General features: G+C 36.2%; 2 protein-coding genes across 2 annotated transcripts in view; both read left to right on the top strand.

Annotated features, from left to right (window-relative positions):
- The window catches only part of LOC116006734 (valine--tRNA ligase, mitochondrial 1-like), an 8,827-nt gene extending 707 nt beyond the window's left edge, over positions 1–8,120 (top strand). Inside the window, exons 3-22 of the mRNA XM_031247224.1 lie at positions 90–161; positions 541–603; positions 773–942; positions 1,053–1,125; positions 1,615–1,680; positions 1,767–1,850; positions 2,273–2,350; positions 2,701–2,784; positions 2,893–2,972; positions 3,445–3,502; positions 3,579–3,881; positions 3,986–4,156; positions 4,397–4,596; positions 5,032–5,431; positions 5,892–6,143; positions 6,227–6,727; positions 6,944–7,050; positions 7,164–7,263; positions 7,444–7,592; positions 7,740–8,120. Coding sequence (XP_031103084.1) covers positions 90–161; positions 541–603; positions 773–942; positions 1,053–1,125; positions 1,615–1,680; positions 1,767–1,850; positions 2,273–2,350; positions 2,701–2,784; positions 2,893–2,972; positions 3,445–3,502; positions 3,579–3,881; positions 3,986–4,156; positions 4,397–4,596; positions 5,032–5,431; positions 5,892–6,143; positions 6,227–6,727; positions 6,944–7,050; positions 7,164–7,263; positions 7,444–7,592; positions 7,740–7,905 — 3,177 coding nt within the window. The 3' untranslated portion in view covers positions 7,906–8,120. The remainder of the gene's footprint in view (positions 1–89; positions 162–540; positions 604–772; positions 943–1,052; positions 1,126–1,614; positions 1,681–1,766; positions 1,851–2,272; positions 2,351–2,700; positions 2,785–2,892; positions 2,973–3,444; positions 3,503–3,578; positions 3,882–3,985; positions 4,157–4,396; positions 4,597–5,031; positions 5,432–5,891; positions 6,144–6,226; positions 6,728–6,943; positions 7,051–7,163; positions 7,264–7,443; positions 7,593–7,739) is intronic.
- Positions 8,121–9,859: 1,739 nt separating this feature from the next.
- On the top strand, positions 9,860–12,976 carry LOC116007218 (protein trichome birefringence-like 34). The gene is made up of 5 exons (XM_031247830.1): positions 9,860–10,411; positions 11,016–11,193; positions 11,282–11,478; positions 11,720–11,884; positions 12,341–12,976. The coding sequence occupies exons 1-5, from the start codon at positions 9,954–9,956 to the stop codon at positions 12,690–12,692; spliced, it is 1,350 nt and encodes a 449-aa protein (XP_031103690.1). The 5' UTR covers positions 9,860–9,953; the 3' UTR covers positions 12,693–12,976.
- Positions 12,977–13,514: the final 538 nt, after the last annotated feature.

Below are 13,514 nucleotides of genomic sequence, written 5' to 3'. Positions count from 1 at the left end.
TATTTTTTTTTGTTGTTTTTTTTTTTTTTTTTTTTTTTTTTTTAGCGTATATACTTTTTTCAGCTCAACGCAATCAAATATTCTCATAGGCGGGGGCAGCGTCGGAGGGAAAACAGTTGACTCCTCAAGAGCTTGAAAAGAAGAAGAAGAAAGAGGAAAAGGTTTTAGCACCTGCAATTCTGTGTTTTCTTCATGATTTGTTTTTAGGATATTCTGCTGGATTTTCCTTATTGGACGCTATGTTTATGGCATCTTTGAGTTTAGATTGTTTAGCATATAATATATAAACCTAAATATACCGTCCAACTATCAGGTTGGTTAAGAGGGGTAATTTCTCTGCAATTAGTCGATAAGACTTTTAGTTGAGACAGGAGGACATCTTTCAATTAACATGAAAATTTCATCCTTAGTTATAACTTGGTATTGTTGAATAGAACATAGTACAATAAATGAATGCTGTCTCTTTGTACTCCGTATTTGTTTCTTGTTATGCTGTTTGCTCTAAATAGTGATGGACTGACGGCTATCTTCTTATCATAGGCCAGAGAGAAAGAATTGAAGAAACTCAAGGCTGCACACAAAGCAGAAGCAGCTAAAATTCAGGTAAACTTGATCCGTCTTTTCATCCATTTGTTACTATTTTGGTTCCTACATATATGAAGTGGTGCACTGCCTGCCCCTGTCCTTCCTGTCAATGTTGAAGAGAATACAATCTTTAAGTTTCATATTATTGCCAGATTATTTTCTTTGACTCTCTTAATTTGCATTGAAGGCACAACAAGCTGCCAATGCTTCCAAGACATCTAGGAAGAAAAGCTCAAAAAGAGAGGGTGGAGATGAGAACCCGGAAGATTATGTTGATCCAGAAACACCCTTGGGGGAGAAGAAAAAACTTTCCACTCAGATGGCAAAGGCATACAATCCTAGCGCTGTTGAAAAATCGTGAGTTTGGTGTCTCTTTGTCAGACTTCATTTTGAATCAGTATTTTGTGTTATACTTTTCCTTGATAAATTAACCTTGTGATTCATAAGCCCTGTATTTATTGATGTAGATGGTATGCATGGTGGGAAAAATCAAAATTCTTTGTGGCTGACCCCAGCAGCTCCAAGCCACCTTTTGTAATTGTAAGTTTTCCTAATTATCCTAAATGGTTATTGGCACTTGACAGCTGGCACAAATATGCCTTAGTATTTTCAAAAAGACAACCTAAGTTTTCAAGTTAGTAAACCAAGGTGACATTTATTTTAATGGTTATTGCTTAGTGCTTAACATAAGTGAAATGATGAAATTGGTTGTATTATATCTGATAGGAAAAGACATGATGTAAACTGCAAAACTGGATGTTAGAATGAAAATGAGGTCAATGGAGGTGAGCAGCATGACCAAAAAGTGGGGAAACTAACAAGTCTGGTTTTCCTGTTTTTACATGGTTCACTCTTCCTATAGTTGCTTGTGTTTTAAACAAAAAGCCTGACTAGAATGGATTCCCGTTTTCACTTTACCAGTTTGACTGTGTGCTTTGGTCTGCTTTCAAGCACTTTTTTGTTCTTCAGTAATGAGTAATGACTAATGCCAGTTAAATTGAATGCCCTTTTTCCTCTGCTCGAATGAAGGTTTTTCCACCGCCCAATGTTACTGGTGCACTACATATAGGCCATGCTTTGACCTCTGCGATTGAGGTATCTTAATAACAAACATCTGTAGTGGTTGAGGTTTATCTTTTCTGGAGAATTTTTAAATTTGATTGTTATTTTTCCTTAAAAAGGATATGATTATTCGCTGGCGGAGAATGTCTGGGTACAATACTTTGTGGGTCCCTGGAGTGGATCATGCTGGAATAGCAACACAGGTGTAATTTTTAACCCTTAGTTTCATTTTCATGGATTGTTTGTTGATGCACAAGTTGATTAAGCTAGAAGAAGTTATCTTGAATGAATGAAGTCACTGAATTTTCCTTTTCAAAAACTTGGAACAAATCATACAACATTCAATTAGTATGATGATACTGTTGTGAATGCAGGTGATCATGGTTTGTGATAGTACATGATTTTGTAGTAAGTTTAACTATTTTTTATGTTTTCATTGTGATGCTTTTATATGAATTGTCTAGGGTAAGAAATTTTTTAGAAAATGTCAACAAAAAGGAACTACTATAGATATTCTGGCACAGAATCTGTGATGCTGGCTTCTTTATCTCAGTCTATTCATTCATTGAACATCTTCATCCATGCCTTCTTTTCTCTAATTAAATTCATTAAAATGTGAACATAGGTGGTCGTGGAGAAGAAGATCATGCGGGAAAAGAAATTGACTAGGCATGACATTGGCCGTGAAAAGTTTGTGGCAGAAGTGAGTATTAACTATCAATGCCCTTGTAGCACAGTATGAGCATACTTTAAGGATAGCTCGAGTGTGGACACATGTTAGTTACAAAACTTAAAAAAGCTACGCAGACAAACTATATACACGCACATATATCTAAGCATGAGTAATTGAATCCTTTTTTTTTTTTTTTTTTTTTGAGAATATACATACCAAATATTGATGTCTGTGAATGCATTTCTCTAACTGAAGTGTTTTCCATCTCCATATTTATGAGTATTATGCAATCTACTAAGAGTTGACATTAGATTTTTATAGCAGAGAAGGTTTTGCATCTCCATATTTATTTATTATGTCTGCTGATGGTTTTTTAATAGGTGTGGGACTGGAAAAATGAATATGGCGGAACAATATTAAAGCAACTTCGACGCTTAGGTGCATCTCTTGACTGGTCCCGTGAGGTAACATCTTATATGTTTAGTAAAATCAGTGCAGGGGTTGCCTTTAGTTAATAAATCTGTAGACAAGCATCAATTTTCTTCATTTCCTAACTGCTTTTACTGATGCAGTGCTTTACCATGGATGAAAAACGATCGAAAGCTGTTATTGAAGCATTTGTTAGACTATCCAATGAAGGTCTTATCTACAGGTAAGCATCTGCTCTCATCATTGAGATCAGTGCATATTTTCATACCATCACAATATTGCCGCTATTTGAGAGGGATAAGAGTTCTGTTTTTTTTTTTTGCTTATGTCATCTCCTCATTCATGTTTACTTCGTTGTTATTTATACTAAAGACATATTTGATATATTACCATTTTTTTTGAAAGAAGATATATTACCATTTAATGTAATAAGAATTAAGAAAAGAAATTTGGTAGTGAAATGATTAAATATGTGTGTAATTTGGCTTTCCTCCACCTTTCTCTAGTGAACAACAGTAGCATTTTGAATTATTGAAAGTGAAACAAGTCTTTAATTCTTTATATAGGTATTCATATTAAAGCCTTAATAGCTTAACAATCTCATTTGCTGTATTTCAATTGAATTTTCATAACATTTGACTGCATTCAAATTTTTTTTTTTTCAAATCTCCAATAACTATTAATCTTTAACAAAGGGCTCCACGCATGGTACATTGGGGTTGTGTTTTGCGAACAGCTATATCTGACATTGAGGTAAGTCTGCCCCACTGAGCTTTAGATAGCTATTCATAGATAATATTTTGATCTGAGTTTTATTTTTTACTTGTAGGTTGATTATATAGATGTTAAAGAGAGAACATTGCTTAAGGTTCCTGGATATGCAGAACCTGTGGAGTTTGGGGTTCTTACTTCATTTGCTTATCCTCTAGAAGGAGGGCTTGGTGAGATTATTGTGGCCACCACGAGGATTGAAACAATGCTTGGGGATACAGCAATTGCTATACATCCTGAAGATGAAAGATACCACCATCTTCATGGGAAATTTGCGGTTCATCCATTTAATGGAAGAAAGCTTCCAATAGTTTGTGATGAAATTCTTGTAGATATGAACTTTGGGACTGGTGCTGTTAAGGTGCGTCTCACCTTTGTACTGAAATTATGGTGTCCTCTGATTTGTTGTCATCTACTAGTGTATATATTTCAATATTGATGGATTGCCTCTAACCATCTCTGTAGATAACTCCGGCACATGATCCAAATGATTTTGAGGTAGGGAAGCGTCACAATCTTGAGCTCATTAACATTTTAACTGATGATGGGAAAATAAATAGCAATGGTGGTCCAGATTTTGAAGGGATGCCTCGTTTCAAAGCACGTTTGGCTGTGACTGAAGCATTAAAGGCAAAGGTATCCCTGCAATATCCAGATAGTTAAGATTGTGAGGTTGCATTTCAAAATATTTTTGTATTATCTCTTGACCGATATGCATTATGTAACCAGTAATCATTGCATGGCCAGTGGGGTCTGTTTTAGAACTTTGCTATGGCTTTATAGTGCAAATTTTCTTGGTTCTGAAATTTATAAATTTGATTTTGTGGAAGATAAACGTATCTCAAATATACTGTTTTTGTGTTTTGCTTGATTCAGGGACTCTATCGGGATGCTAAAAATAATGAAATGCGCATTGGTATTTGTTCAAGAAGTAATGATATAGTGGAGCCCCTAGTTAAACCTCAGTGGTTTGTTGACTGTAAAAGTATGGCAAAACAGGCTCTTGATGCTGTTATGGATGAAAATAGTCGGAAAATGGAGATAATCCCGAAACAATATGCTGCTGACTGGAAGAGGTAAACATCAGAACCATTTCACATCAACTTTTTTTTTCCCCTTTATATTAGTAGCTAAGACAATGTTTATAATGTTTTCTTTAAGGGCACTCCCTCTTTTATATTAGTGTATTGCATGCTTTTTGATGTTTCTGCTTAAGATTCTGCAATCTACTTAGTGATTTTACACCTTTCATACCTTTATTCTATAATTGTGATAAACCATACACCCATACCAGCTAGGCATTGGTTTTTTATTTTTATTAGTTTTAAGTACATGTATTCTTAAGACCTGAATTTCATTCGTATCATATAAGGTAAGAAGTTTGAAGTGGTTGACAAAGTAATGTAGATTCCTAATTGTGTTTATTCATTTACATTTCTCTTGGAGCAAGTTGCGTTTCATTTCATTCTTACTTGAGTGAGAAAGCATAAAATGGGTTTTGAATATCACAGATGGCTTGAAAATATCCGTGATTGGTGCGTTTCACGTCAGCTTTGGTGGGGTCACCGCATTCCCGCATGGTATGTGATGTTAGAGGATGATGAACATCAGGAATTTCGCGTCTATGATGACCACTGGGTGGTTGCTAGAAACGAATCTGAGGCTCGAGAGGTGGCTCGCCAAAAATTTCCCCAGAAGTTTGAGCTGTCTCAAGATCCTGATGTACTTGACACCTGGTTTTCTGCTGGTCTTTTTCCACTTACTGCATTGGGCTGGCCAGATGATACTGAAGATTTAAAGGCATTTTATCCAACTTCTGTTCTTGAAACTGGTCATGATATTATATTTTTCTGGGTAGCTCGTATGATGATGTTCGGAATCAAGCTGGGAGGTGATGTGCCATTTACAAAGGTGAACTTTCAGTATGCTATAGTACTTTTACCTAATATATATTAGGAAAAAGTGTCAAATAGGCCACTGAACTTATCGCTTTTGTGCAATTGGGTCATTGAACTTAAAAAGTGTGCAATTCAACCATCTAACAAGCAAAATTTGTGCAATTGGACCATTTTTACAAAAATTTTCTGGTAAAATTCAATTATATTACTAACATATATGTATTAAGAGTGGCATTTTCTTCTACCATACTAGTTGGGAGTCAACATTGAAATGTTTTTAACTCAAATTGAATTAAATTTTTTTGTAAAAATGGTCCAATTGCACAAATTTTGCTTGTTTGATGGTTGAATTGCACACTTTTTAAGTTCAATGGCCCAATTGCACAAAAGCGACAAGTTCAGTGGCCTATTTGACACTTTTTCCTATATATTATTATTAGGAAAAATTTGACTTGTGCCTTTTAACTTTGAAGGTATATTTGCATCCCATGATTCGTGATGCCCACGGGCGTAAAATGTCCAAGTCTCTTGGTAATGTCATTGATCCACTTGAGGTTATCAATGGCATTACACTTGAAGGTCTTCATAAGAGACTAGAGGAAGGCAATTTCGATCCGCTGGAGTTAAGAACTGCTAAAGAAGGTCAGAAGAAGGACTTTCCTAATGGTATTCAGGAATGTGGTGCAGATGCTCTTCGTTTTGCCCTTATTTCATACACTGCTCAGGTTCGTGGCTTTCTTGACTTGTTTTCCCAGGTTCTATCAGTGTCTTTGTAAATTTGATAGTTTGTTTAGTTTCTTCTTTCCAGTCAGATAAAATCAATCTGGATATTCAGCGGGTGGTTGGGTATCGTCAATGGTGTAACAAACTATGGAATGCAATCCGCTTTGCCATGAGCAAACTAGGAGACAATTACATGCCTCCAGCAGAAATAGTCCCACATACCATACCGTTTAGCTGCCAATGGATAATCTCTGCACTAAACAAGGCCATATCAAAGACTGTGTCAGCTCTAGAATCTTTCGAATTCTCTGATGCAACGACATCAGTATATTCATGGTGGCAATTTCAATTATGTGACGTCTTTATTGAACTCATCAAGCCGTATTTTGCTAGTGAAGATCCATCATTTGCATCTGCAAGAAAATCTGCACAAGATGCATTATGGTTGTGCTTGGATAATGGGCTACGGTTACTTCACCCGTTCATGCCATTTGTCACGGAGGAACTGTGGCAGCGTCTTCCCACTAAGAGTGATTGTTCCAAGAAAGAATCTATAGTTATAAGCGAATATCCTTCAACTGTTGAGGTGAGATCTGTGTGCATTTCTTACTTTTTGGAACTGAATGAAGGATTATGTAAACTAGACGATAATGTTGGACGCTTCTTACTAGTATCCTAAATGCCACTCTGTGATGCAAATTATTCTTCCCAGTTCATATAATTGGCGGTGACTGTGCATAGTAATTACTTGTTTGAATGTGTCTTAAAGATGGCATTTTTAACTCATCTTTATTTTTTGCAGAGCTGGAATAATGATAGAGTTGAAGATGAGATGGAAAAGGTAATATCTGTAGTAAAAGGGCTACGGTCAAAGAGAGCATTGCTACCTCCAAAGGAAAGATTTGAAAGGTAAACCTTGTAATGGTCATATATTCTCTAGTTATTTCTTGCCATATGGCTATACCTGTTTTGTGCCAATTGAAAATTCACAGGTTATGCTGTTTATGGTTTCCTCTCTACAGGCGAGCGGCTTTTGTGCTGTGTCGGACTAATGAATTTTTGAAAATAGTCAAAAACCGTGAATTGGAGATCTCTACACTCGCTAGTTTGTCATCGTTGAAGGTATGTGCTTGAATTGGTGAATGGTGTGCATAAGCAAAGCTGAGATAAGGGGAGTGAACAAAATGTTATATGATTATAGGCACTCCTGTTTCCTTGGGTCAACTCTTTGATGATAAATTCACTTAACATTACATGCTTTCTTTTGCCCTGCTTCAATTCTTACCTGCAAACTTTCACCAGGTCTCGGGTGATATTGATTCTGCTCCAACTGGATGGTTGACAGAAGTCATAGATGAATCTCTAACCGTCTTCCTAGAAGAAAAAGCAAACTCGAGTAATCCAGAAGCCGAGCTTGAAAGGCTGAGGAAAAAGATGGAGGAGACCAAAAGGTAGACAGATTTACTGAACTCATCTAAAATGGCATTCCACTCTGCAGTAGTTTCTTCTTGATATTTTAAAATTTTATTTACAGAGGCTGTTCTTCTTTCATCAATTTGACCACCAAAGCATATTGTTGATCCATATAATTTTGGCAGGCAACATGACAACCTATCGAAGATCATGAGTGCCTTGGGATATAAAGAGAAAGTTCCTCCTAATGTTCACGACGAGAATATGTCTAAGCTCACTGCCCTTTTGCAGGAACTGCAATTATTTGAAGAAAATATTGAACGTCTGGAAAATCAAATCGCAAACACCTAAATTTTACAGAACATCTGCTTATGCTTATAGTATGTTTGTTTAAAGCTTACATGTATCTGGAAATGCTATAGGGTCGAAATTGATCTCAGATACTTTGCCCAACTTTGCTCAAAATTAGCCAATGTTACATTGTATCCACTGAAAGCTTAGTTTTTTAATGATACTATGAGAAACATACAACACATTCATCTTCTTCAATATACTTTTTTTTTTTTGAGTGACATGGAAACCAATGACCACTATTGAGAGTATGCAGTGAATAAATTTTGCATTGTGACTCTAATTGGTAAAGAACTACAAGGAGATAAATCAACTTAGAGCATTTACAATAGGAGGTTTTTGGCTTGTTTTTGCAGGTTTCTATGCCATATGGAAGAGAGAAGGCCGACCTTGATTTTTTGTGGGATTCGCAAAAGAGAGAAAAACCAATGATAAGTGCCTAGGTGCGCGTTTTCAGCACTGGCTGCGTCCGGCTCGGCGCATTAAAAGCTAGCTTTAATTTTTTTTTTTCTTTTTGTGTCAAATTTGCTCTTTTTTTTTTCCTTATACTCTTCTAGTTGGCACCTCAAAAACCTCAAAAAAATTATCACTATTAATATATCCTTAGCTTTTCATAGCTGACTGGCTAAAACTAAAAAAGTTAATATCGCTCTCATTGGAAGTCAAGTCAAACTTGTAACTTTGTGATTATCAAGTTCAATAGAAAGTTTTAAAAAGCATGTCTGACATAACATATTATCAAATTATACTTTAAATTGAAGATTGATTCAACATGAAGTAGAGAAATTCCATGCAAAAAAATATAAAGAAGATAATAAGTAAAGAAGAAGCAGCCCTTAAAATAATAATAACCTACTTTATGAGCAGTTGGAGAAGTTTTACTAAACTACTAATCAAGGAAATATAAAGTTAATTAATGGAGTCAAAAAGGATATCTTCACGTCAACGCCAACCCAATAATAACACGGAGGTGTCAACCACCCCCAACCCCCAAAACCTAATCCCTCAAATCAAGTTTCTCACCTGTTATCCATTATACACCAATATACTAAACATACATAATACAACTAAGCCACGATACATTTCTTCTTCTTTCCCAAAACACCCTCTCAGCTCCTAGCTACACCATTCATGTTTGTAATATGAGAATGATCTTTTAGTGATCCATCAAATAAGCACCCACCCACCTTATATTAGCTTCTAGAGATATGACATTGATGACATGCAAATAAGTGAATAACAATCATTAATGTTAAACAATAAAGTCAATTTGTAAAGTTACTTGTCTCGTCTTAAACAAGGTCTTGAATTTGAATCTTGTGAATGTAGTAGCAAGAATTGGAAAGCTCGATCTTCATATAGGGTTTGAGTTGATGAAATAAACTATAACATTTAACCAGTCCCTTGTTGATCAAGAATAATGTAGATTTGTCCTAGGACACACCCATCATCTTCAGATTATATAGTTGTACTATTAGCAACTTGCTTATCAATTGTCTTAAACTATTAGGTTATAGCAAATGTTAGTTTCTTTTAGAGTTAATACTCAATTTAGTCATCGGCGTCTATATATAGTGATTTGTTTTTGTTTTAATCCTAATTTTCTTTTTTGCTTATTAATTAGGTCTTGAACTTTGATGATTTTATCTAATTGAGACTTCTGTTAGACCTTTCATCTGTTAGGTAAAATCACCCAAGTTAAGGATTCAATTAAGTATAAAAAGATATTTAAGATTAAATTGAGGAAAATTATTATAATCGAGCACTAAATTCTGTATTAGCTGGTTTTCTGTTATTTGAAGAACATCATATCATCCTTCATGGAATGCAAGAGGGGCATTTTGGTAAATTCCTAGGAACGGAATAACTTGAAGCATCGTCATATCGATATCGATCACTGTTGCTTTCATTGAACAACTCCACTCCACTACTCCTTCCAGTTTCATCATAACAAACCAAGAAACTTCGTTTCGATCCAACAACCGTTACACCTACAACCTGGAAACCACTGAATTGCTAGCTTACATAAAATCTTCATAGGATAAGCCATGACAACAACATTAATGAATAGTAATAACCCCGCCGCCTCATCATTGAGAAGCTGCATGGCCAAAGCTCACCAATTGCTTTCACCATCGCCCTCTCCAGCAACCCCTTGGGACATCAGGTGCTCTTTCCACTCCCTCACAGCCCTCCTCGTCGCCCTTCTCGTCCTCGGAGCCGTTTTTCTCACCGGAGAGACCGAGAACTTCTTGTTCAACGGCGAGGGTAGTACCATCCAGCGCCGCCGAGAAAGCGTTATGGACGACGCGCCGCCGCCGTCGTCATCGTCGTCCAAGTGTGATCTGTTTTCGGGGAAATGGGTATACGACAACAGGTCGTATCCTTTGTACAAGGAACAAGAGTGCAGCTTCATGTCCGACCAATTGGCCTGCCAGAAGTTCGGAAGAAAAGATTTGGACTATCAACATTGGAGGTGGCAACCTAATCAATGCGATCTTCCAAGGTTTAACTTTCATTATTATATTTTCTTGGAGTTTTTTTCCCACTACTATGGGATCAATTTTACATTTAGTCACTCATTATTAATTTTTTTTTTCACTGTTGGTCCCACTACTATTAAAAACAGTCACATGCAGGTGACTTATCTTAAAGGGTAAAATTGTCCTTTTATATTATTTTTTTCTTAAACTTTTTGAGGAAGGAATGCAGTTCCTGGTGACTTATTTTAAAGGGTAAAATTGTCATTTTACATTATTTTTTTTTCTTAAACTTTTTGAGGAGGGAACCGAAATGACAAGTTTTCCCTTCAAAATAAGTCACATGCTTGAAATTTGGTCACGGATGATTGGAAATTAGGTTAGAGGGATCAAATGCGGCAAGAATTTCAAATTCTTGGAACCAAATATTAGAAAATTATTAATAGTCTAGGGGCAAATGTGAAAATGGTCTTATAGCCGTGAGATCAAAAGTGGAAAAAAAAAACTCTCTTGTTTTTGTGTGTATTTACTATTTACAGTAATTAATATGAATATTGAAGATAGTATTGTTTTTTGTGTATAGTGTATTGAGCTTGGGTGGAATGTTTTGATTTAATATGATTAAGCTAGGTTCAACGCCACAGCATTGCTCCAGAAACTAAGGAATAAGAGGCTAGTTTTTGTTGGGGATTCTTTGAATAGAGGGCAGTGGGTTTCCTTGGTCTGCCTTGTTGATTCTGCCATTACACCTTCCTCCAAATCCATGCACTACAAGTACAATGCCTCCTTGATCATTTTCAAGGCCAAAGTAAGTCCCATCCAACAATAATAATTTTATTATCCAAAAGGGTTACGTTTGCATGGATTACTAATGTTTTTTTTTTTATTTTATGTAGGAATATAATGCAACAATTGAATTCTACTGGGCACCATTATTGGTGGAATCGAATTCTGACGATCCGGTGCACCACCGGCTGCCGGAGAGGATAGTGAGAGCCAACGCAATGGAAAAGCACGGCAGGCGGTGGACTGATGCCGATTATCTGGTCTTCAACACTTATCTCTGGTGGAGACGACCCCATATCAAAGTCTTGTAAGCAACTCAACTACAATATTTTGTTACATAAAAGAATGATAATCGATGACATCTCAGTCAAATTGATTGACTTGGTAATTACAAATTTAAAAGTTTGATTTCCAGATAGATTGATCTATTAATTATGGGTAATCAGATTAAAGTAATCAGGCAATATTTATTTAATGTACCCGGTCAATTTTCCTATTCATTCAAAGAGTTGGTAATTAAAAAGGTGAAATATTTAATGTGGTTGCAGGTGGGGTTCATTTGACGATGAAAGGAGCGACGGAATCTACAAAGAAGTAGAAATGGTCCGCAGCTACGAAATGGCCTTGAAAACATGGTCCGACTGGCTCGAAATCCACGTCAATCGTTCCAAAACCCAATTGTTTTTCATAAGCATGTCCCCCATCCATGAAAGGTACCAACTTAATCAGATACTATATAAACGTTATGAATGAAAGGTCAAATCTAGGCTCTGTTACAACGTAGTATCTGTTCATAATAACTTGCTGAAGCACAAAGAGTCGAGACGAGTCTCGACTGTTGACTCGAACCCGCTCTCATCCATGTGGGAATATAAACCGGGTGCCACTAGACCATAAGGTCTTTGACACTAGACCAAAATTGATATCAGAATTAGGTCACAAAGCCAAAATTGTGTAGTTAAAACTGGCTAGTGTTGAGAGGAGGAATTGTTGGATGAAGACTGGTGAAGGGTTATGTTCAACCATCGATGGTAGGGGAATTGTTGAAGGGGGGTTTGAAGGGCCAAATTATATTTAAAAGAAAAATAAAGTTTGCACATTTGGTAGGAACTATAACTTTGAATGTAAGGATAAATGTTTAACATTAAATTTATGATACATGCACGCAGGGCGGAAGAGTGGGGGAAAGAGGTAGGGGAGAGTTGCTACGGGGAGACGGAGGCAATAAAGAAAGAGGGATACTCGGGGAAAGGGTCGGATCCGAAGATGATGAAAGTGGTGGAAGGCGCCATTGATGAACTGAAAGGGAGAGGCGTAAAGGTGGGACTCATAAACATAACGCAGCTATCAGAGTACAGAAAAGAAGGGCATCCTTCAATATATAAAAAGCAATGGGAACCATTGACACCGGAACAAATAGCAAAGCCCAAAGCCTACTCAGATTGCATCCATTGGTGCCTTCCTGGAGTTCCTGATGTCTGGAACGAACTCCTCTATGCTCACATTTTCAATTACGTCTAACACATTTTTTTAATTTTTTTTTTAAATCGAGAAATTGTTTTTTTTTTTTTTTTAATTTCCTTTTCAAGTCTGATTTGGCAATTGTATATAAGTGATCATCTCACAATTGCTACTACCCTAATTTCTGCTTGACTTAATTGGCTCAGCTCAGTACAAACGGAATTAGTCGGAGTATGATACGGGTTTAAAGGGGGTTTTTTTCAAGACACCACGTGATTTGACAATTTTTTTTGCCTGACTTATTGATTTTTATTTGTGATCCTAAATAAGAGGTCACATATTCAATCACCACTTTTGTCAAATATATCAAAGGAAAGTTTTGTATTTTACTAGTTTTAGCTTTCTTTCATTTACGAAAAAGTTCGCAACCACTGTCAGCTTGTGATTCTAAACGGTAAAGAACTACAAAAAAGTAAATCATATCAATCTAAGTTGCTCACACCAGTAGTTCAATTCGTTCTTCAGTAGCATATTGTAAATAAGGATACATGATCAAACACTGACAACCACAATGTAAAAGTCACACCTAATGTAGTGGGCTCATTATATGGACCATACATTGGTCATCTTATATAATGGACTGATGAATTACTAAAATTTACGATTTCCACAAATTATATCAGATTGTGATACGGGGACTCTGGAACGAGAGATGTGACTTTTTATGGACAAATCTAAATTGCCAATGGCGGATTAGCTAAAAAATCAATGAGTTTTAGCTTTTTGTTTAATGTGAGGAGTATGTTAATAATTTGAAGTGGTTGACCAAAAAAAAATGATTATGGAGTGGTCAACTTATCAACCTAATGCAATACCAGCACA

Source organism: Ipomoea triloba, chromosome 15 (assembly GCF_003576645.1).
Source record: "Ipomoea triloba cultivar NCNSP0323 chromosome 15, ASM357664v1".
Classification (NCBI taxonomy): Eukaryota; Viridiplantae; Streptophyta; class Magnoliopsida; order Solanales; family Convolvulaceae; genus Ipomoea; species Ipomoea triloba.
The sequence above is the reverse complement of the archived record's forward strand: the minus strand, read 5'-3'. Positions and strand labels throughout refer to the sequence as shown.

Coding starts and splice junctions, on each gene's coding strand:
- LOC116007218 (XM_031247830.1), top strand. CDS start 9,954: ATGACAACAACATTAATGAATAGTAATAACCCCGCCGCCTCATCATTG. Junction 11,194..11,281: donor TGATCATTTTCAAGGCCAAA/GTAAGTCCCATC, acceptor TATTTTATGTAG/GAATATAATGCAACAATTGA. Junction 11,885..12,340: donor ATGTCCCCCATCCATGAAAG/GTACCAACTTAA, acceptor ACATGCACGCAG/GGCGGAAGAGTGGGGGAAAG.